Genomic DNA, 24,148 nt, shown 5'->3' on the forward strand with positions numbered 1-24,148 from the left:
TGTAGAAGAAGCTTTTTCAATCACTCCCTTGAGTGCTGTGGCCACCCTTTCCTGCTGTGGTCTCAGGTTGTTTGTGCCTGTGTGTATTATTATGTGGCTGGGTGACCCTAGTTGGTTCTCTCTCTCTCTCTCTCTCTCTCTCTCTCTCTCTCTCTCTCTCTCTCTCTCTCTCTCTCTCTCTCTCTCTCTCTCTCTCTCTCTCTCTCTCTCTCTCTCTCTCTCTCTCTCTCTCTCTCTCTCTCTCTCATCCCTCCAGACCCCCTCAATGCTGAGATTCCTCAGTGACTCATTGGCCTGTGCCAGGGTTAGTGAATGTGTAACTGGGGTTTTCTAACGGCCGTTGGCAAACCACCAACAAACCAAAGCTCCCTAACACAGATCTCACAATCACTGTTTAACCTGAATTGTAGTTACATTTTGAAAGGAAATGCTGTTTCAGTAATTATAAGGGGGAAATTATGGTCTCTCTTCATTGGTGTACTACTACTACTACTACTACTACTGCTGCTGCTACTACTACTGCTACTGCTACAACTACTACAAATACACACACACACACACTCAAAGATATGACACACACAGGATGTGTCTAAAGCAGCAGCGCACCCCTACATGCATGTGTAGACCTGTCTATCTGCACACTCTTAATTATCTTCCTTTGCAATTATCTTCCTTTCCTTTCTCACTCTTCATCCCTCTTCTAAGGGAAAGCATGGCAACCCATTTCCATTACTTGTTTGTCAGTCTCTCCCTCTAGCAGTGACAGTAGGTGTGAGTAATGTCAAAGGCAAGAAAGAAGGAGAGACTGACAAACAAGTAATGGAATTGTTCCTGTTGATGTCACGCCAGTGTGCCCAAAGGACACAAAAGCCAGTGTCTCAACACCAACCAGTCCAACAGCATTCCTGCCTATGTAGAAAAAGGAGGAAGGGAAGTGATGCTAAGGTACACAATAGTAGATTGTGGTAGACAGAAGGGGCTCTTTGGTAAAAGTGGTAAGGCACTCTTCATATAATTCATTAAAATGCCTTTATTTGTATGGCATGTTCAATGGAAATATAGTTTTAAAACTCTGACGTGTTTCGGCTGCATGGCCTTTGTCAGGCAGCATTCCTGCCTAACCGCTGTTTTCTCTTTTAACATGGAAAGGAAGGGGACAGTTAGCGTTGTGAAATTTGGGGGAAATTATTACCTTCTTTACAGGTAGAGGTAATCAGCAGAGATCACTCAGGAGGTCACAACTTCAAAGCTGTTATGACATAACGCCTCACCTGCATAACTGTTTACACACATCAGTCAATAACCATATAGAGCGGCCCATTCAATTTGTGCCTGGGGGGGGCATTACTATTTCACGTTACAAAAAAACACCAGGTCATTCTTGAACGTTTAAAACTAGATATAAAGTATGTAGCAATTATAATGGACCTATACATTTTCAAATATCTGCTCTTTTTCTGGCCCGCAAATTGGTTTTGACAAACAAATCGGTCCCCAAAAAATCTGTGCGGCCCTCTGCTGAATTTTGAAATTTTGATGTGGCCCGCGAGCCGAAATGATTGCCCACCCCTGCTATACATCGACACTATAACCTCTGATAAAACTATTAAAGCCACTGTATACTGACAACATGCCAATACTGTGACGGGAAATGCTATTTATAATGCTACTTGTTACTAATGCTATCTGTTTTCTCAGTAAGGCAAGGATAGCCTTTGACCTCTACAGTCAACGCCTTACCTCACTCAAATACAAACTTGAATACTTTAAGAACCCTCTCCCTTTTCCCATGCAAAAGAAATTACGCACAAGAGATTTCATGCATTAACCTGTTACACTGTAAGATAGAAGTAGAACTAAAACCATTATCACCCTTTGAATGATATGAAGATACTCAGGCCTCGGTCTTTGCACCGAAGAATCCTACAGTATACGTGTATTGACCTTTATCAGTCACTAAGAGGTGACAGTGAGTCACAACAACCCACTGTCCCCCATCGACTTGACACTAAAAACCGCACACCAAAGCCACACGGCTCCAGGCTCTGCAGCACACAATAGAAGGATTAGGTATATTTGAGGGGTGGTTTATTGTCTAATTGCCCATTCAGTCTACAATCAAACGACTGCCTCTGCTCTGTGTCCAAGTTTCGGTGCAGCTCTCTTTGAGCCAGACGCAGTTTCATCTAATAACACATTGACTAGTTGCCAGCTGGTGCCTCTCACCCTTAGTTCCACGTCTCAGTAGATTCCAGTTAGACTGTTATCAATATGCTGCACCCAACATGTGTATAACCAGAAAAGCGTATAGGATTATAAATAAAATAAAAGCAATATATATATTTTTATAAACAATACACATAATCTAGAAAAAGAAAAAAATTAAGAAATATCAGATATAGCAATGTCAGAGAGCGGAATATAAATATATACTGAACAAAAATATAAATGCAACATGTAAAGTGTTGGGCTCGTGTTTCATGAGCTGAAATAAAGGATCCCAGAACTGTTCCATACGCACAAAAAGCTTATTTCTCTCAAATTTTGTGCACAAATTTGTTTACATCCCTGTTAGTGAGCATTTCTCCTTTGCCAAGATAATCCATCCACCTGACAAGTTTGGCATATCAAGATGCTGATTAAACAGCATGATCATTACACAGGTGCACCTTGTGCTGGGGACAATAAAAAGCCACTCTAATATGTGCAGTTTTGTCACACAATAGAATGCAACAGATGTCTCAAGTTTTAAGGGAGCGTGCAATTGGCATGCTGACTGCAGGAATGTGTAAGGATCGATGCTGGTAGAGACGAGAAGCAGGTACAGGAAGTGAACATTTAATTATCAACGTACATGGAACGGAACAGGACAAGACAGCGTCTGGACAAGAACACACAACGACATTAATGCAGACACAAGGAAAACACGGGGAAGCAGACAGTTATAGACAGGAAAATCAACAAAGGGAAGGAGTCCAGGTGAGTCCAATGAGCGTTGCTGCACGTAATGATGGTGACAGGTGTGCGTAATGAAGGGCAGCCTGGCACCCTCGAGCGCCAGAGAGGGAGAGCGGGAGCAAGCGTGACAGTACCCCCGGGTGCCACCCGGCATCCCACCTGGGCGAGCCTGACGGGCCGGCCGAGACATGGGCGTTGGACAAGCCGGCTGGGGCATAGAAGCCCAACGAACCGGCAGAGACGTGGGAGCCTGACGATCCGCCTGGGGTGTGAAAGCCCAACGATCCCGCTGAGGCGTGGGAGCCCGACGAACTGGCTGAGGCGTGGGAGTCTGGCAAGCCGGCTGAGGCGTGGGAGCCTGATGGGCCGGTTGAAGCATGACGTGAGGTGGGCGCCTGCCGAGCCCACCGAGGCAAGACGACCTCTCAAGCCAGCTAAGGCGTAGAAGCCCGACAAGCTAGCTGAGGCACCCCCAGTTCCCTCGGCGGCAGCACCCGGACCCGACGTCAGCAACCAAAACTCCCTAATGCTTATTTTAGTGGTGTCTGCATTCTGTAAGGATCGACACTGGTAGAGACGAGAAGAAGGTACAGAGTGAACATTTAATTATCAACGGACATGGAACGGAACCGGACACGACAGCGTCTGGACAAGAACACATAACGACATCAATGCAGACACAGGGAAAACACGGGGAAGCAGACAGTTATAGACAGAGCAATCAACAAAGGGAAGGAGTCCAGGTGAGTCCAATGAGTGCTGCTGTGCGTAATTATGGTGACAGGAGTGCTTAATGAAGGGCAGCCTGGCGCCCTCGAGCGCCAGAGAGGGAGAGCGGGAGCAGGCGTGACATATTGTCCACCAGAGCTGTTGCCAGAGAATTTAATGTTCATTTCTAGATCATAAGCCACCTCCAAAATCATTTTAGAGAATTTAGCAGGTCCCACAACCGCAGACCATGTGTATGGCGTCATGAAGGCGAGCGGTTTGCTGATGTCAACGTTGTGAACAGAGTGCCCCATGGTGGTGATGGGGTTATGGTATAGGCAGGCATAAGCTATGGACAATGAACATAATTGCATTTTATCGCTGGCAATTTGAATGCACAGAGATACCATGACAAGATCCTGAATCCCATTGTCGTGCCATTCATCCGATGCCATCACTTCATGTTTCAGCATGATAATGCATGGCCCCTGTCGCAAGGATCTGTACACAATTCCAAGGAGCTGAAAATGTCCCAGGTCTTCTATCGCCTGCATACTCACCAGACATGTCATGTCACCCACTGAGCATGTTTGGGATGCTCTGGATTGACGTGTATGACAGCATGTTCCAGTCCCGCCAATATCCAACAACTTCGCACAGCCATTGAAGAGGAGTGGGACAACCTTTCCACAGGCCACAATCAACACCTTGATCAACTCTATGTGAAGGAGATGTGTCGCACTGCATGAGGCAAATGGTGGTCACACCAGATACTGACTGATTTTATGACCCACGCCCCTATCTTATTTCTTAGGGTATATGTGACCAAAAGATGCATATCTGTATTCCCAGTCATGTGAAACCCATAGATTAGGGCCTAATTTATTTATTTCAATTGACTGATTTCCTTATATGAACTGTAACTCTGTAAAAACTTTGAAATTGTTGCATGTTGAGTTTATATTTTTGTTCGGTATATATGCATACAGTATATATATATATACACTGCTCAAAAAAATAAAGGGAACACTAAAATAACACATCCTAGATCTAAATGAATGAAATATTCTTATTAAATACTTTTTTCTTTACATAGTTGAATGTGCTGACAACAACATCACACAAAAATTATCAATGGAAATCAAATGTATCAACCCATGGAGGTCTGGATTTGGAGTCACACTCAAAATTAAAGTGGAAAACCACACTACAGGCTGATCCAACTTTGATGTAATGTCCTTAAAACAAGTCAAAATGAGGCTCAGTCGTGTGTGTGGCCTCCACGTGCCTGTATGACCTCCCTACAATGCCTGGGCATGCTCCTGATGAGGTGGCGGATGGTCTCCTGAGGGATCTCCTCCCAGACCTGGACTAAAGCATCCGCCAACTCCTGGACAGTCTGTGGTGCAACGTGGCGTTGGTGGATGGAGCGAGACATGATGTCCCAGATTTGCTCAATTGGATTCAGGTCTGGGGAACGGGCGGGCCAGTCCATAGCATCAATGCCTTCCTCTTGCAGGAACTGCTGACACACTCCAGCCACATGAGGTCTAGCATTGTCTTGCATTAGGAGGAACCCAGGGCCAACCGCACCAGCATATGGTCTCACAAGGGGTCTGAGGATCTCATCTCGGTACCTAATGGCAGTCAGGCTACCTCTGGCGAGCACATGGAGGGCTGTGCGGCCCCCCAAAGAAATGCCACCCCACACCATGACTGACCCACCGCCAAACCGGTTGCAGGCAGCAGAACGTTCTCCACGGCGTCTCCAGACTCTGTCACGTCTGTCACATGTGCGTGTGAACCTGCTTTCATCTGTGAAGAGCACAGGGCGCCAGTGGCGAATTTGCCAATCTTGGTGTTCACTGGCAAATGCCAAACGTCCTGCACGGTGTTGGGCTGTAAGCACAACCCCCACCTGTGGACGTTGGGCCCTCATACCACCCTCATGGAGTCGGTCCTGAGGTAGCTGTCCTGCTGCTGGGTTGTTGCCCTCCTACGGCCTCCTCCACGTCTCCTGATGTACTGGCCTGTCTCCTGGTAGCGCCTCCATGCTCTGGACACTACGCTGACAGGCACAGCAAACCTTCTTGCCACAGCTCGCATTGATGTGCCATCCTGGATGAGCTGCACTACCTGAGCCACTTGTGTGGGTTGTAGACTCCGTCTCATGCTACCACTGAAGTGAAAGCACCGCCAGCATTCAAAAGTGACCAAAACGGAAAACGGCTAGCATGTTGGAGTGAACGGCGGTGTGTGAGAGGCTCCTGCAGCTTTTTTGCGAAATAATCTAACTTAACCTACTTTATGATACTTTTTACAGCAAACGTTTTTTTCTAACACAACATTGTAACTTTCTGTGTAAAAATGCCGAGTAATAAGCGACCAAAGGACAATAAATCCACATCGGAGGCCTACTCCACACCAAACAACGAGACAGACATGGCGGAAGGCACAGGCAACAACGTGACACTTAAAGAACTTACCCGGGCTTTGGGAGAACTACGTGTTGCTTTAGCTGAGGATCTTAAGGCTACTATTGCTGAACTGGACACCAAAATCGAGAGCACCATTCGAACGGTCGCTTCGCAGGGCCAGAGTATTGTGGACCTTGAGAAAGCTTCTGAATTCAATGCTGGTAGGATTGACGAGTTAAAGAAGCTATGCTCGTCACTGCAGGATAGTGTGCAGAGGCTTTCTGTGAAAGTGGTCGACCTGGAGGGCCGTTCCAGACGTAATAACCTTCGCGTTGTTGGTCTGGCAGAGGGGGTAGAGGCGGGCTCCCGCCCCACCGACTTCTTCGCCAAGCTATTGAAGGATGCAATGGGATCGGATGTTTTGGCTTCGGACCCCCAGCTGGACCGTGCACATCGCGCCCTTGTCCCAGTGCCTGGACCGGGCCAACGTCCTCTTCCAGTAATCATCTGTTGTCACAGTTTCAAGACCAAGGATCTTATCCTGCGCGAGGCCCGAATGAGGGGCAACCTGTTACATAAAGGGCACCCCTTCCGTGTCTATGATGATTATGCGCCCGATGTGGCAAAGCACCGCGCCGGCTACAGAGATGTCATGACCAAACTCTACAAACTCCATCTTCGCCCAGCCTTGCTCTTCCCTGCAAGACTAAGAATTACCCCGCCTTCCGGTGAGAAGATTTGGCTCTCCTCGGTTTTGGACGCAGAGAAGTTTATCCGGGAACATACGCCAATCCCCCGTACAGGTTAGAGTGCCTTGTCATTGTGTGTTAGGGTCTGCTCATGGAATCGAATCCATACTATACCATAACGGGTGAAACCGTATTGAACGGTCTCAACAAGGGCTACCGAACATGTAAGATGCTGTGGAGGGCGGTCTGAGCTCTCAGTTAAAGTCACTTTCATTCTGGCTGTGTTCAGAGCGATGCCTATTTGGGATGCCTTCCAGGTTTGATCATTGACACTTTCGGATGAATATACTTATATTCCCCCATTTTTTGTTTTGTTTCGTTATTTATTTTTCAATTCTTACATTTATTGTTATTACAATACCATTTATTTATTGCTTGCAGGGGACTGGGGGTGATGGTTGGGAAGGGGCAGACACAGACACCTGGATAGCAAGTTGATGTTTTGTGCCGTTCTGCCTTTGTTTTAGCCGAGGGCCGCTCTCCCGATTAGATCCCCACCAGCCCTCTGTAGTGTCTGTGTAGGTGTGCGTACATATAATTATTATTTGTACTTTATCATTATTTTCTCTTAGCATTTTACTATTATGTATGTGTATATTTTAAATTAGTGTAGATTATTACACTGGGGCATGAATGTTTGTGTATGTATGTGTATGTATGTGTATATATGCATATGTATATGTATGGGTGTGTGTGTGTGTATATGTATATATATTTTTTAAATATATACTTTTATATGTATTTTTTGTGTGTGTGTATGTATGTGTGTATGTACGTATGTATGTATGTATGTGTGTGTATGTGTGTATGTATGTGTGTGTGTATGTATGTGTATGTATATATGTATATGTGTATGTGTATGTATGTATGTATGTATATATATATATATAACCTTTTTATTTATTTATTTTCTGACTGGGGGGTACGTTTAATTTAGAAAAATTCTTGTTTCCGATCTAACCCACAATATGTAAATGTACTGCTGTCTATGTCGGTTGCTGATGGTTCATGTTTAGACCGGCATTGCTTAGCAATATAATCTTGTGATGCTATATCTTGCTTATCTCAGGGATTGACCCAAGATGACGCTTAAGTGCGCAATATGCTTAAGTTGCAACTTATTCTCTTTAGGTTTATTAGATGCTAATTGAACACTTTATTCGCGGGAGCCTCCTCAGTTCATATGTTAGTAGAAGTTCTAGGATAGCGAGAGGTGAACGTATAGTTGGGATTTTATTTTTGTTTTACCTCTTGTTCGAGGTCGCGCCGTGCTTTTTTGGCATCGGCCAGACAATGTGTTTATTATTTTTATTTTTCTATTTTTTTCTTTCCTATTTGTGTATGCCTGTTAAAGGTGGGTTGATCGGGGGGGTAAATAGTGGGGAAACTAGGGGAACAGGGTGGGAAGTAAAGGTGCTTGCAGGGGGGGAGGGGCTGGTCGGATACTGCTCGGGTGTAGCTGCTACATATGCTGATCGTGATGGTTTGGTGCGCTTTCTTACCTTTTTATTGAGTTACATGTTATGCAGGCCACCATAGGAACTACAAATGAGAGGGGGGCGGGGCTCACATTCACTTCCTGGAATGTCAAGGGTTTAAACGAACCAATTAAGAGAGGCAAGGTCCTAGCCCACTTGAAAGCACTCTCGTCTGATATTATATTTTTGCAAGAAACCCATCTGAAAAATAATTCTCATAGCAGACTTAAATGTAGGTGGGTGGGGCAAGTGTATCACTCTAACTTCTCTGCCAAAATGAGAGGCACAGCGATTCTGGTACGGAAAGGAATTCCCTTTCTACATAAAACCACTATTGTGGATAAAGAGGGTCGTTATGTGATCGTAATAGGAGAGATCCACTCTACTTCTGTAACTCTACTAAATATCTATGGGCCAAACATTGATAACCCCTCTTTTTTCAAAAGAGTCCTTGCCCTGATTCCAGATATCTCCCATACTAACCTGATCATTGGAGGGGACCTTAACTGTGTGCTAGACCAATATTTGGACAGATCCTCTAGCCGGCGAACCCCCACCTCCTATTCAAGTGAATTCTTGAATACCTACATAAAGAATTCTAACTTATTTGATATATGGAGGATCACTAACCCTAAGGGTAGGGAATACTCCTTTTACTCTCATGTTCACAAAGTTTATACTCGAATTGACTACTTTTTGGTTGATGCTAAACTACTCCCCTATACCTGTAATGTGAAGTATCATGATATTATAATCTCGGACCACAGTCCACTCACCTTCTCCCTGAGATTGGGTGACATCGTACCAAACGAGAGGGTCTGGAGGTTAAATCCTCAGCTCCTCACAGAACCAACATTCTGTGAACATCTTAAAGACCAAATTACATTTTTCTTTGATACCAACGACAACACAGAGACTTCCCCAGCATTACTGTGGGAAACACTTAAGGCTTATTTGAGAGGCTGTATCATCTCCTATCAGACTGCCAGGAGTAGGCAAAACAGGGGAAAACTGGTAGAACTGGAGGGACAAATTCACTTACTGGATAGGGAGAATGCTAGACATCCATCTATGGAGAAACATAAAAAAATTACCTCTTTAAAATTTGAATATAATCAGATTCTCTCAGCTAAAATTGCTAAATCTTTTCTCTACGCCAAGCAAAAATATTTTGAGTTTGGTGACAAACCACACAAATTACTCGCCAGACAACTTCGAAAAAATGTGAGTGACCGAATGATTCACAAAGTTAAATCTGCATCTGGGGAATTACTCTCTTCCCCCAAAGACATCAATGACAGATTCCGTCAGTTTTATGAGACTCTATATACATCTAAAGCAGATCCTAACCCCTTAATTATGCAAAACTTTTTGGAGGACTGTAATCTTCCTGCCCTGAACCAGGAAGATTCTAACTTCCTGAATAAGGAAATATCTCTTGAAGAAATTCGAGAAACAATTAAAACTCTAAAGTGTGGCAAGACCCCGGGCCCAGATGGATACCCTGGTGAATTCTATAAATCATTCAGCAACATGCTCTCTCCCTACCTGCACAAAATGTTGGTTCAGGCCAAGGAGGATGGAGCTCTCCCATCTACTTTGGATGAAGCATTCATTACAGTTATACATAAGAAGGGTAAAGATCCGGAAGAGGTAGGGTCATACAGACCAATATCCCTCCTTAATACAGACCAAAAGATTTTAGCAAAAACCCTGGCTAACAGGCTTAGCACTTTAATTGGCAAATTGGTCCATTCGGACCAGACCGGCTTTATCCCGAACAGAAACTCATTCTTCAATCTCAGGTGCCTCTTCAACATTATGTATTCTCAGAGGTTACCAAACGTGGACCTTGCCGTTATATCTCTTGACGCCGAGAAGGCTTTTGACCAAGTTGAGTGGTCCTATCTATTCAAAGTCCTACAGAAATGTAATATTGGAGATGGGTTCATAAATTGGATCCAGCTTTTATATAGGAACCCCTGTGCGAGAATACTCACTAACCAATCATTGTCGCCCCGATTTAACCTCTACAGAGGGACAAGGCAGGGTTGTGCGCTGTCGCCTATGCTCTTCGCCCTAATCATTGAACCTCTCGCTCAGGCGATTAGATCTGATGCAGCAATACACGGCTATAATACTAAAGATACTCTAAATAAGATTTCCCTATACGCAGATGACATTCTCCTCTATGTAACAGAACCCCAAGCTAGTATTCCAGTTATTCTTGATGTGATTAATTTGTTTGGTACCTTCTCGGGATACAGAATAAATTGGAACAAGAGTGAATTAATGCCCATACGGTTACAAAACACCTCCTGGCTAGAACATCTTCCAGTTAAGTTATCTTCAGAAAAATTTACCTATCTAGGAATTGTAGTTACCAAACAATACTCCTTACTATTTAAAGAGAATTTCCCCTCTCTGATGCAAAAACTCAAGACAAACATACAATTTTGGAGAACTCTCCCAATTTCTCTGCTCGGAAGAATTAATGCCATTAAAATGGTCTTCCTCCCACAACTGCTCTACCTATACCAGAACATCCCAGTATTCATACCTAAATCCTTTCATAAACAACTGGACTCAATTATCAATCCTTTCATCTGGGATTATAAAACACACAGGATAGGTAAAAAACACCTCTGCAAATCCAAAATGGAAGGAGGATTGTCTCTCCCAAATGTTATATTTTATTATTGGGCCGCTAACCTCCGCGCTGTTACGTTTTTGCTGGATGACGCACGTCCGTCACCCAGCTGGCTTAGTATGGAGCGGGAGGAGTGTCACCCCTTCTCTATTGGTGCTGTGATTTTGTCGCCTGTCAATCTGGAGAGGTCACTTTATCGTAACAATCCTATTATACATAGCACAGTCCGAATCTGGAAGCAAATTAAAACCCACTTTGAGCTTAGACCAATGTCATTCATGCTCCCTGTTGCCAGGAACCCCTCCTTTGCCCCCTCTAACCTTGATAACACCTTTGAGCAATGGGGAGAGTTGGGGATAAGTACCATAGGGGATTTATATATAGAAGGGACCTTTGCTTCCTTTGAGTTGCTGAGGGAAACTTATAATCTTCCCAGAAGTAACTTTTTCAGATACCTACAAATCAGAGACTATGTTAGAAAACACCTCCCAACATTTGGGAACGCTAAGCCTTCCATGTTTGACGGATGCATAAAAACATCCCCCACCTCAGACAAACTGATATCTCGTTTATATGATGCTTTTCAATCGGTTAGCACACCTTCTACAGATGCCATTAAGGCAAAATGGGAGGAAGAACTAGGGACTGACATTTCGGTGGCAGACTGGGAAGATAGCTTGGAGTATATCCACACCTGCTCCATTAACTCCAGACATCGTCTCATACAATTCAAGGTATTACACAGATTACACTATTCCAAAACCAAACTGCATAGGATATTTCCTGATACATCCCCTATGTGTGATAAATGTCAGGCTGCACAGGGTACACTACTCCACTGCTTTGCCCTATGCTCTAGCTTGTATGGTTAGTGGTGTGGAATTTTTAGGATCCTCTCTGAAGTTCTGGAGACTTCAATTGATCCAGACCCGCTTCTGATAATCCTGGGAGTGTCTGATTCCCTAAACGGATTAACCAACCCTCAAAAACAACTCATCTCTTACAGTCTCATTTCGGCAAAAAAACTAATCTTGTTGTTTTGGAAAAAGAAGGAAGCGCCCACTACCAAATTATGGCTCAGCGAATTGGCAAACACTGTACACTTAGAAAGGATTAGATATATTATAAATATAATAAATTATCAACATTTGATCAAATCTGGCAGCCTTTCCTCTCTTACTTGGACCATTCGGCGCTGTGAATTTGTACTTTTTAACGCACTCTCAATTGTAATATTTTAATCCACCTTTGGGCAGCATGTGCTGGCACCGCCACCCGAGCAGTCGGGAGGGGAATAAGGGGAAGGGATAAAGGGGGGGAAGAAGTGGGGGAGGGATAAAGGGGGGGAATAAGTGGGGGGTGACATCTACCCTCTTTCTTTCTACCTGTCCTTGTTCTGTATGTCTTGTTTTGTAATATTTGTTTTGTACCCAGAACTCTGGGTCTTTTTGTTTCTGTCTGCTCTTTTATGTTTAGATAAAAATTGTATACCTGCCTTTTATACCTATACACCATTCCTGTGTGTGTTCAATAAAAAATATTTGAACGATAAAAGTGACCAAAACATCAGCCAGGAAGCATAGGAACTGAGAAGTAGTCTGTGGTCACCACCTGCAGAACCACTCCTTTATTGGGGGTGTCTTGCTAATTGCCTATAATTTCCACCTTTTGTCTATTCCATTTGCACAACAGCATGTGAAATTTAATGTCAATCAGTGTTGCTTCCTAAGTGGACAGTTTGATTTCACAGAAGTGTGATTGACTTGGAGTTACATTGTGTTGTTTAAGTGTTCCCTTTATTTTTTTGAGCAGTGTATATAAACTCAGCAAAAAAAGAAATGTCCCTTTTTCAGGACCCTGTCTTTCAAAGATAATTTGTAAAAATCCAAAATAACTTCACAGATCTTCATTGTAAAGGGTTTAAACACTGTTTCCCATGCTTGTTCAATGAACCATAAACAATTAATGAACATGCACCTGTGGAATGGTCGTTAAGACACTAACAGCTTACAGACCGTAGGCAATTAAGGTCACAGTTATGAACTAAAGAGTCCTTTCTACTGACTCTGAAAAACAGCAAAAGAAAGATGCCCAGTGTCCCTGCTCATCTGCATGAACGTGCCTTAGGCATGCTGCAAGGAGGCATGAGGACTGCAGATGTGGCCAGGGCAATAAATTGCAATGTCCATACTGTGAGATGCCTAAGACAACGCTACAGGGAGACGGGAAGGACAGCTGATCGTCCTCGCAGTGGCAGACCACGTGTAACAACACCTGCACAGGATCGGTACATCTGAACATCACACCTGCGGGACAGGTACAGGATGGCAACAACAACTGCCTGAGTTATTGTCAGCAATAGGCTGAGAGAGGCTGGACTGAGGGCTTGTAGGCCTGTTGTAAGGCAGGTCCACACCAGACATCACCGGCAACAACATCGCCTATGAGCACAAACCCACCGTCGCTGGACCAGACAGGACCGGCAAAAAGTGCTCTTCACCGACGAGTCGCAGTTTTGTCTCACCAGGGGTGATGGTCGGATTCGCTTTTATCGTCGAAGGAATGAGCGATATCCCGAGGCCTGTATTCTGGAGCAGGATCGATTTGGAGGCGGAGGGTCCGTCATGGCCTGGGGCGGTGTGTCACAGCATCATCGGACTGAGCTTGTTGTCATTGCAGGCAATCTCAACGCTGTACATTACAGGGAAGACATCCTCCTTCCTCATGTGGTACCCTTCCTGCAGGCTCATCCTGACATGACCCTCCAGCATGACAATGCCACCAGCCATACTGCTCGTTCTGTGCATGATTTCCTGCAAGACAGGAATGTCAGTTTTCTGCCATGGCCAGCGAAGAGCCCGGATCGCAATCCCATTGAGCACATCTGGGACCTGTTGGATCGGAGGGTGAGGGCTAGGATGAGCCATGACTAGAATACAGTATAAACTGTACATAAAGTGTGTAAAACAGTATGTAAACATCATTAAAGTGACCAGTGCACAATGAGCAGGGCTCTATGTACATAGGGAAGCAGTCTCTAAGGTGCAGGGTAGAGTACCGGGTGGTTGCCAGCTAGAACAGGGACTAAGGCTTGTGGTGACTGTTTAACAGTCTGATGGCCTGGATATAGAAGCTGTTTCTCAGTCTACCGGTTCCAGCTTTGATGCACCTGTACTTTCTCCGCCTTTTAGATGGTAGAGGGGTGAACAGGCCGTCGCTTGGGTGAATGAGGTCCTTGATGAACTTCTTGGCCTTCCTGTGACATCGGGTGCTATAAATGTCCTGGAGTGCATGCAGTGTGCCCACGGGTGATGCGTTAGGCTGACCGCACCATGCTCTCAATATGTGGATGTGGATGGGGGCATGCTCTCTCTGCTGTCTCCTGTAGTCCATGATTAGCTCCTTTGTTTTGTTGAGGGATAGGGTATTTTCCTGGCACCATTCCACCATGGCTCTCACCTCCTCCCTATAGGCTGTCTCATAATTGTTGGTAATCAGGCCTAGCACTGTTGTGTCATCAGCAAACTCGATGATTGAGTTTGAAAAGTGTGTGGCCCCGAAGTCATGGGTGAAGAATACAGGAGGGAGCTGAACAAGCACCCCTGTGGGGCCCGCATGTTGAGGATCAGCGTGGCAGAGGTGTTGTTGCCTACCTTCACCACTTGGGGTCGGCCAATCAGGAAGTCCAGGACCCAGTTGCACAGGGAGGGGTTCAGACCCAGGGCCCTGAGCTTGGAGGGCACTATGGTGTACAAGACTGATGAACAGCAGTCTTACATTGGTATTTATCTTGTCTAGGTGGGATAGGGCAGTGTGCAGTGCAATGGCGATTGCATCGTCCTTGGATCTGTTGGAGCGATATGTGAATCGTTGTGGGTCAAGGGTGTTGGTCAAGGTGGAGGTGATATGGTTCTTAACACACTTAAATTACTTACTCACATCTGCCACGAAGAACGAGAGCACACAGTCCTTGTAAGCAATGGGGGCCCACATCGGCGGGCCCCTCGAAGCGGGCAAAGGTGTTTAGCTCTTTATAATCTGTGACTGTCAGAGTCCCTGCTACATACGTCTTGTGTCTGTGCCATTGAATTGAGACTCCACTTTGTCCTTATACTGTAATATTTCCTCTTTCATTCCCTTACAGAGGTCATAGCAGGTCTGTTTGTACACATCCATGTTCCCAGTCACCTTGCCATGGGGTAAATGCGGTGGTTTGTGCTTTCAGTTTTGTGCGACTGCTGCCATCTATGAACAGTTTTTGGTTTGGATAAGTTCTAATCGTCACAGTGGGAACAACATCCTCTATGCACTTCCTGATGAACCCAGTCACAGAGTCAGTGTATACATCTATACTATTCTCAGAAGCAATCAAGAACATTTCCTAGTCCTAGTGATCAAAACAATATTGAAGCACAGATTCCGATTGGTCATACCAACATTGAACAGTCCTTACCACTGGTGTTTCCTGATTAAGTTTCTGCCTATAGGTGGGGAGGGGTGGGATCTGATTTGCTGAAGGGAGGGTTGGGGAGAGCCTTGTAGCCATCCCGGAAGGGAGAGTAGCAATGATGTTGCATGTGCAGTACAGGAGATGTGTTGATAGAATTTCAGTAACATTTTCCTCAGATTTCCTTTAATAAAGTCCCCAGTTACAATAAATGAGGCCTCCAGATATGCAGTTTCCAGGTTGCACATAGTCCAAGGAAGTTCCTTGAGGGTCGTTGCGGTGTCGGAATGGGGGGAATATACAGTCAAAAATGTGGACACACCTACTCATTCAATGATTTTTCTTTATTTGTAAAACATTTTTTAAAGTAATGATGGACTGTAGTTTATCTTTGCTTCTCTTTGAGCTGTTCTTGCCATAATATGGATTTGGTCTTTTACCAAATAGGGCTATCTATTGTATACAACCCATACCTTGTCACAACTCAAATGATTGGCTCAAACGCATTAAGAAGGAAAGAAATTCCATCAATTTACTTTTAACAAGGTACACCTGTTAATTGAAATGCATTGCAGTTGACTACATCATAAAGCTGGTTGAGAGAATGCCAAGTGTAAGAACCGACGCTGGAGTAGAGAAGCAGGTACGGAGAGTGAACATTAAATTATGAACGGACATGGAACAGGAAAGGAACAGCGTCAGAACAAGGGGAACAAAAACGACATGACAACAATAATGCTGAAGCGGGGAACAGAGCTGGGGAACAGACAGATATAGGGGAGGTAATGAGAGCAGGTGATTGAGTCCAGGTAAGTTCAATGAATCGCTGATGCGCGTGACGAGGGAAACAGGTGTGCGTATTGATGGTGGTAGGAGTGCACAGTGCTGGGCAGACTGGCGCCCTCGAAAGCGGGAGCAGGCACATAGTAGAAAATAGCAAAAATAAAGAAAAACCTCTTGAATGAGTAGGTGTTTCCAATCTTTTGACTGGTACTGTACATGGCAGTGACGATGACCAAAGACAATTATCTTTGGAGTTAATACAATCAGAATTTGATGGTGAGGTTTTCCAGATCGGAAGAACAAAAGGACTTGATTTCCTGTACGTTACCACAATCACACCATGAGTTATTAATCATGAAACAAACCCATCCTCCTTTCTTTTTACCAGACAGTTCTTTCTTCCTGTCTACGAGATGGACGGAGAACCCCACTGGCTGAATGGACGGGGACAATATATCCGGAGAGAGCCATGATTCTGTAAAACAGAGTATGTTACAGTCCCTAATGTCTCTCTGGAAGGAGATCCTCGACCTGAGCTTGTCTACTTTATTGTCCAGGGACTGAACATTAGCGAGTAATATACTCGGAATAGATGGATGGTATGCAAGCCATCTGAGTCTGACTAGGGCCCCGCTCCTTCTACCTCTTCTCTGGCATCAGTCTTTTGTTGCAGCTGACTAGGGAAGTTCAAACAAAGGATCCAGGACTAATTTCTTAAGGCAACATCTCTGCCACCACCTAACAAGTCCCACTATGACTCTGCAAACAAAGCCAATCAGAAAAGTTCATGTTGTGTTTGTTTTAGCAAGCCAGACAATTTCTCTGGAATATCTTATTTAAAATGGCCACTGAACCTGCGTCATGGTAACCATATCAAGTGAATGCCTTGCAGTGTCAGGTCCTTGCGTTGGGTAAACATGTGTGGAGCTGTGGCTGAACCAGTCCACTGAGCTAAGGTCAACAGCAAATGTTGGAACAAATGACTTAATTCCTCAGAAATAAACCTCAGAGGTGGTAATGTGTGTGCATGTGCGGTGTGTGCGTGTGTGCGTGCGTGCGAGTGTGTGCACTCATGTGTAAGTGAGTGCGTGTGTGGCAGGTATCAATGTCGGGAAAGTAGCTAAATCTAGTGCGACGCATCATTTCTCAATACTCTTGAGACTTATGTTTTTGTTGTGCATTGTCACTGCCAAATAAAGTGACGGAAAACATGATATGAACTGAATGTATGAAAAGATATTAATTTGAATGCTGTACCTGTACCCCAGTGGAGGCTGGTGGTAGGAACTATAGGAAGGCGGGCTTATTGAAATGACTGGAATGGCATGAATGGAACAGAGTCAAACATGTGGTTTCGATGTGTTTTATGTGTTTGACACCGTCCCATTAATTCCATTCCAGCCTCACTCTCTCTACCCATCAACTGCCCCTCCATTCCACCCCTTCCTTCTGTCTTTGTCTTGCCATTCTACACACCCGCCAACGCTCTTGAGCTTCCTCCTGGAGAGAAGGAGCGAGGGAGGCGGGAGGCACTACGTGGAGTGTGTGAGTGTGTCGGGGGGTGGCATAGCGGGAGGGCAGGTTTGTTTTGTTTTCACTGTTCTCTGGAAGAGAGGGAGAGGGAGGGGGAGAGAAGAGAGGGGGGTGTGGCCCATGCCATGGCTTAATGGTACCATGGAATTCCCCCCCAGTTTACCCTGACCTGGCCCCTCCCACCTGTCTTACTTGGCTATAAAGCCAAACACAGGTAAATCTAGCAACAGGTACATATTTTACTCTATAGAGAGAGAGCTAAAGGGAGAGAGAGAGAGAAGAAATAGACTTAAGATTAACCGTGTACTGACAAGCTCTCGGAGTGAATCACAAACACCGGACTCTAAATCAAACTGTGGAGTATTATCATCGCTACCTGTTCATCGCTACCTGTCGGGTCGCCTCAGAATCAGGTACGTGTGGAGATGGAGGTGCTCTTTGGGGAGTAATGGGGTGGGTGTTTTGGTCGGGGGTCACAAGCATCTTGACAGCATATGTTTTGCGTATATTCATGCACAGCGGAGGAAAGGAAACAAAAACTGGTGTGTATTCATACACAGACAAATATTTCGCATACATGCAAAGTACAACCACAGTGACCCACTTCAAATCAATGAATATAATAAGGCATGTTCCACTAACACATCAATATCCAAATGTTGATCATCCTTGTATACGCACCGAATGGCTCACTCAATTGTCTCCTAGTTAGAGAAGACATGTACATATTTGTTTATGAATCTATGTCCATAAACAGCATTCTAATGTCATACTAACTGGACTGTCTCCTGGTTGTAGATAGCCCATGTCGTCTGCCAGTGAGCTGTGTATGATCCTGACCAACGCTAACATGACCATGTACCAGACTGGGAGCCCAGAGCCGCTGCAGCCCAGCCTCACCACTGTGTCTCTGCCCGCCGTAGGAGACCTGCTGCACCTCTCAGACCTTTCCTCATGCAGTGCCAATATACTGGGTGAGAACAGTAATTAATACTTTTTTTTGTTTGTTTGTTTTTGACATGGACAATGTATTAAAAAAAAAAAGCATTTCACCAGATTTAGCTAACAACTCATTTTCATCTGCGGTCACCTGGACCCTATAGGTGTCTTATAACAAAGCCTCATCATAATAACTGAGAGCACCCAGAAGATGATGTAACTACGATGTCTATTGAAGGAAGAAACTATAGACACAAACTGAATAATGACAGAAGAGGAGGATGTGTAACTTTCTCTGCTTCGTTATCAGCATGTGGGATACTTTAGTCCATGATATGTCATTGTGTGTTGATCACCTGGGAAACCACAGTATGGATGTGTGTAATGTTTTCTTAGAGGATCTTTATTCAGTCATGAGTTTTGGCGGTTGTTTGGTTTTAGTCGTTGTGTCGGCTGGTGAAGTCCGTGGATATTTCCCATTGTCTCACCCTGGATAGACCTATTGGCTGAGCTTGTTGGCAGACACTCAGTCAAAGCACACATTAAACATACTGCGTATCCTTAAGCGAAACTGTCAGACAGACAGGGGATTGGCTGAACTTTGCAATGACCTCATTTAGAAGGCTGTTAAATCATTAACCCGGGACAATGTTTAACTTGTATTTAATAGAGGAATGCGGTCTTTTCATCTTTCAGACGTCTCAAGCTTTATTTTATTTGCCGTAGCCTATAGCTAGTGATAAGTGGTGACTGGACAGAGCGTCAGCAGAGCAGAGATAATAAACTAGGCAGCAGAGATAAACTAGAGCCAGACATTCTGACTTGGCGAAACCACAAAATCTGATTTTCACAGGTCCAGATCAGGATCTGGGTTCTTGGTGGGTTGTCATTTATTTGGAAAACGTGAGTTAGTTATCATCTTGTGGGTGGTTAGATTGACAAAGGTTTTATATTTTAAATGTTCTATAATAGTTATGACTGAAAACATAGTGTGTAATTACTATCTATCCAGATTTAATCTATATCAAATTACTTTATTCTTGCTATGTAACTATAGTTAAAAAAAATAAAGTGCCATGTATGTAAAATGTACATGTAACAACAAAAGAAAAAGCTATATAAAAAAAGATTGTTTAATCTCAAAAGAGGGATAGTGATTTTACAATGACAGAATGTCTCACACACATGAACACAGAAAAACATACACAGACACACACAGTGCACAAATCTAACTCCCCCCTCCACCTCTGTGTCCTCCTCTAGCTCAATGGTATGACCTGAACCCTCAGTACTGGAGCAAGCAGAACGTTTTGGAGTGGATCAGTTTTCACGTGGAGCGCAGTAAGTTTGATGCCAGCACACTGAGCATGTCCTACTGCTCCATGGATGGACCTACACTTTGCCAACTGACCAGAGATCAGCTGTTAAACATGTTTGGAATGTCCCTCGGGACTCAGCTCTACCAGAGCCTGGTGGAACTCAAGGCCAAATACGGTAAGGATCTGATGGAAGTGAAATGAATCAACTTTATTGATGATCCTAAAAGGGGGAATCTTAGATTTGGCTCCAGGAACAGACACAGACATTTTAGTAATTTAATTTAGACAATTGATTTGTCAATATAGTAATGATTCAGTCATTAAATGTATTTATGTGTCTGTCATTTCGGTTCCAGATCTGAATGAGACCTGTAAGCTTCTGGACAACTTCCTGGAGGAGTTCCCAGACTTCCCTCTGCTCAGCACAGTAGAAGTGAACGAAGGTAAACACCTCCTTTGGTCTTTTCTTCCCACTTCCTACTACCACGCCAAAGCCTCAAGTGTTAAAAAGGACACATTTACTGACATTGTGACGTTACTGTTACAGTTGTGAGAGACACCAGCTACACTGACTTCTCACACATCTTCAAGAACTTTGAGAACATGAAGCCGCTCAGCGATAACGGATACGAGTCCGACAGCATGCACAGCTCCTCATCAGGTGAGTGGTGTCCCTCTTTCCTCTTCTTCTCCTTTATCATCACTCCTCTCATCTCCCTTCCCCCAAATGTTCTCACATCACTTCGATCAGTGTGTGATTGGTTTGGCCTGTATCGATCAAGGCAGGACGAAGGAGCGGCCATGTTGAAAGTGTTTTCCTTCCTCTCTCCCTGCCCCCAGGTGGAATGCTGAGCTTCCAGAACCCCAGCTCTCCAGAATCCAGGAGCAGTGAGTCTGACCCAGAGTTCTCCTACCCTCAAATCGCAAGTGAGTGCACCTTTTCATAAGTGGACCTCACATTCTTGATGTTCAGACGGGTGAGCCTTGAAAGTGCATGTCTCTTTGAAAGTCGGTCTGGTGTTCTGAACTCCGGAACCGTTGTGTTTGACAGAAGTGCACATAAAGACAGAAAGGGGAGAGATGAAGAAGAGAGGCAGAGGAAGACCTCCCAAACTCAGCCGAGACCCCAAACACTTCTACCAGGCCTCCACAAAGAGCAAACATGGTGAGTGGCTCTTCTCATTCTAACACACACACACACACACACACACACACACACACACACACACACACACACACACACACACACACACACACACACACACACACACACACACACACACACACACACACACACACCAATGTCAACAACTGTTTTCAATGGTGCTCTGTAGAAGCACGGTTTTATCAGTCACATGATTTGCATACATTTTTGCATCTGGTACTGAAAACAGCCACAGTCAAAACATCACAGGTGCTTTTAGGTCATAGACCAATAACCACACATGCACACTCGCACGGACACACACACAAACACACCCACGCATGCGCACACACACACACACACACACAAACACAAGCACACCTGCTCTACCTCCCCCTTGCTTGCTTAAGCACACACACACACCTGCGCTGTCTTACACACACCTAACGCTAGCTCTCCCTTCTCCCCCTATAGCGCCCCGTGGGACCCACCTGTGGGAGTTCATTAGGGATATCCTGATCCACCCAGAGCAGAACCAGAACCAGGCTCTGATGAAGTGGGAGGACCGCCGTGAGGGTGTCTTCAAGTTCCTCAAGTCTGAGGCTGTGGCCCAGCTGTGGGGGCAGAAGAAGAAGAACAGCAGCATGACCTATGAGAAACTCAGCCGCGCCATGAGGTAGGAAACCATGGTGATATAGTAGCACCATCATGGCAACTAGCCATGGAAACCCTAATCCTAGCAACCAAGCTAAACAGAGCTAACCAGTTGAGGATGAAGTTAGATTTGTTTTTGTGTCGACAATGATAAACCATTGCCTGGTCATAAGAATAACCTGTGGCTCTCTTGCCTCCCTCCCTCCTATAGATACTACTATAAGAGAGAGATCCTGGATAGAGTGGACGGTAGACGGCTGGTCTATAAGTTTGGGAAGAATTCCACCGGCTGGAAGGTGGAAGAAACCGAGCTGCATGGCATGTGAGATACAAGGCAGGAGACAGGACAGGTAGAGACCAATGGCCAAGAGTGGCGGGGGTATAAACTGGACAGACCAGTTCCCCTGGGTCCTATTGTAGATAGGATGGCCCAGTCTCTGGATGACAGCTCTACTGTACCTGAAAGAATATAAAGACACTTACTTCTCTTCTTCCAGGGGAGGTGTTGCAGAAAATTTAAGCCAGTGTTTTTGGCTCCAGTAGGTTTTATGAACCGATACAGTTATTGTACAGTAATTATGTGTATTTTTCGATTTTGAATCAGGCATTGTTGTGGACATCGCTCTGGGCCTACCAGTGGTAGGTAGGATGGTGTGTCTGTTTATTTGTTTTCAGTTATATTCTCTCTGGGATATATAATAGTGGTCCTGTATGTCTGTATGGTCCTGGATATCTCAGTTGGTAGAGAATGGTGCTTGCAATGCCAGGAACGTGGGTTCAATTCCCGGGATCACCCCTATGTGAAATGTATGCATGCATGACTGTAAGTCGCTTTGGATAAAAGCGTCTGCTAAATATAACAATAAAGGCATTTAGGTAAGCGCCTTACATTGTGCGGGAATAACTCACCTTGTGTGTCACTATGACAACCACCTGGGCATTATGATTTTTACTCTGGCAATGTAAGCACTGGCTATTATATGAATCTGTTTGTATTGTTTTTTGTTTCTATTCATATTTAACAAGTGACAGTCTATCCCTGTGCAGCCTATCATTTTTATATGTCTATTTGGAAGATGGCTAATTGCCAAACTTTTGACTTCTAAATTGAGCCAATGGTTAGAAGAGCCTCATGTTGTGTTTTACTCTTCTGGGAGTTATGGGTATATAAGGTCTTGTGTTAAATTGTAAACCTGATATGAAGGAGGGAGGAGACAAAATGGAGGACAAACAAAAGATAGAGAAGAGGGAGAGGGAACAAAATGAAGGGCTACTCATTCTAAACTATTGGTGATACGACGTTGTGTACGTCACTGTGAATGTTGTCTATGAAGTATGTGTCCTTTATAGCCATATTAATATTTTTGTATCTCACCAGACGAGACCTACATCAGATTAAAACAATTCAGCGACTCAACTCCTGCTCTTTATGATTATTAGTTCTGTTATTCAGCTGGTCTGTTCCCTTCTAGATCGCTCAATGACATGAGTATGAGAATTCAATCTCAGATTGTATCGTTTGTGATATTTTCACACGCATGTATGTACAGCACATTGTCTTATTTTGTACAGTTAAGAGCCTTTTTACGGAAATAAACTGTTTTAAATAATGTAAGTGTCCTTGTGTATTTGGTACAAAATTTACTATTATGTTTGAAAGAATAGAAGTTTGAATCGCATAGTACCCCAACTGAACATAAACTTAAATTAAAAGCACTCCTAATTCAAACGGTGTAATAGCATCAGGTAAATTAAAATATATTAAAGTTATATTCTCTCCCTTGACATGTCTTTTCCACGTCTCAACCACCTGTTTAACCTCAGTATAACATCTCATCTGGAGGACGAGTCAGTTGGCAGTCTGACTCCTGCCATCCATCGTCAGACAAGACAACAAACACAGTTGGGCCGTTCTGGCTCAGTCAAGGCCTATTTACTTACAGAACAAGACATTTGGTACAGAGGTCATCCTGGGTGTGTAATCAAAATGTAATCGACTGCCGTTTTCAGATCCATGTCAAGTTTCTACTTAACATGAAGCAGTGCTTTGCACCTGTCTCTCAGTTGCAATTGTCTCTGGTTGGCGCAGGAGTAAGCTTCTACTCCTCCTAGAGCTACCATCACCCTGGCGACAGTAATGACTGATTGTCAGTGTTTGCTTTTTAACATCAACTACCCTTCGGATTTGCTACAGCACAACAGTAAGCTTGCTGTTCAAACATGATCCATCAGTACATGTACAGGCTCAATTCAAATGTATTTACTGAGAGGACATATTGTAGAGTAGTGTGGCAGATGGGACAATTCCCAGCCTACGGACCATAACTGATGGCTGCTGCTTACAAACACATACAGTGTACAGTATGCAT

General features: G+C 44.4%; 1 protein-coding gene across 1 annotated transcript; it reads left to right on the forward strand.

The window, feature by feature from the left end:
* Positions 1–17,936: 17,936 nt before the first annotated feature.
* Positions 17,937–23,389, forward strand: elf3 (E74-like factor 3 (ets domain transcription factor, epithelial-specific)). Its single transcript, XM_039013169.1, has 9 exons — positions 17,937–18,136; positions 18,522–18,697; positions 19,926–20,156; positions 20,338–20,424; positions 20,529–20,642; positions 20,822–20,908; positions 21,033–21,146; positions 21,600–21,801; positions 21,991–23,389. Exons 2-9 carry the CDS (start codon positions 18,529–18,531, stop codon positions 22,103–22,105), a joined length of 1,119 nt encoding a protein of 372 aa, XP_038869097.1. The 5' UTR covers positions 17,937–18,136; positions 18,522–18,528; the 3' UTR covers positions 22,106–23,389.
* Positions 23,390–24,148: the final 759 nt, after the last annotated feature.

Source organism: Salvelinus namaycush, chromosome 2 (genome assembly GCF_016432855.1).
Source record: "Salvelinus namaycush isolate Seneca chromosome 2, SaNama_1.0, whole genome shotgun sequence".
Lineage (NCBI taxonomy): Eukaryota > Metazoa > Chordata > Actinopteri > Salmoniformes > Salmonidae > Salvelinus > Salvelinus namaycush.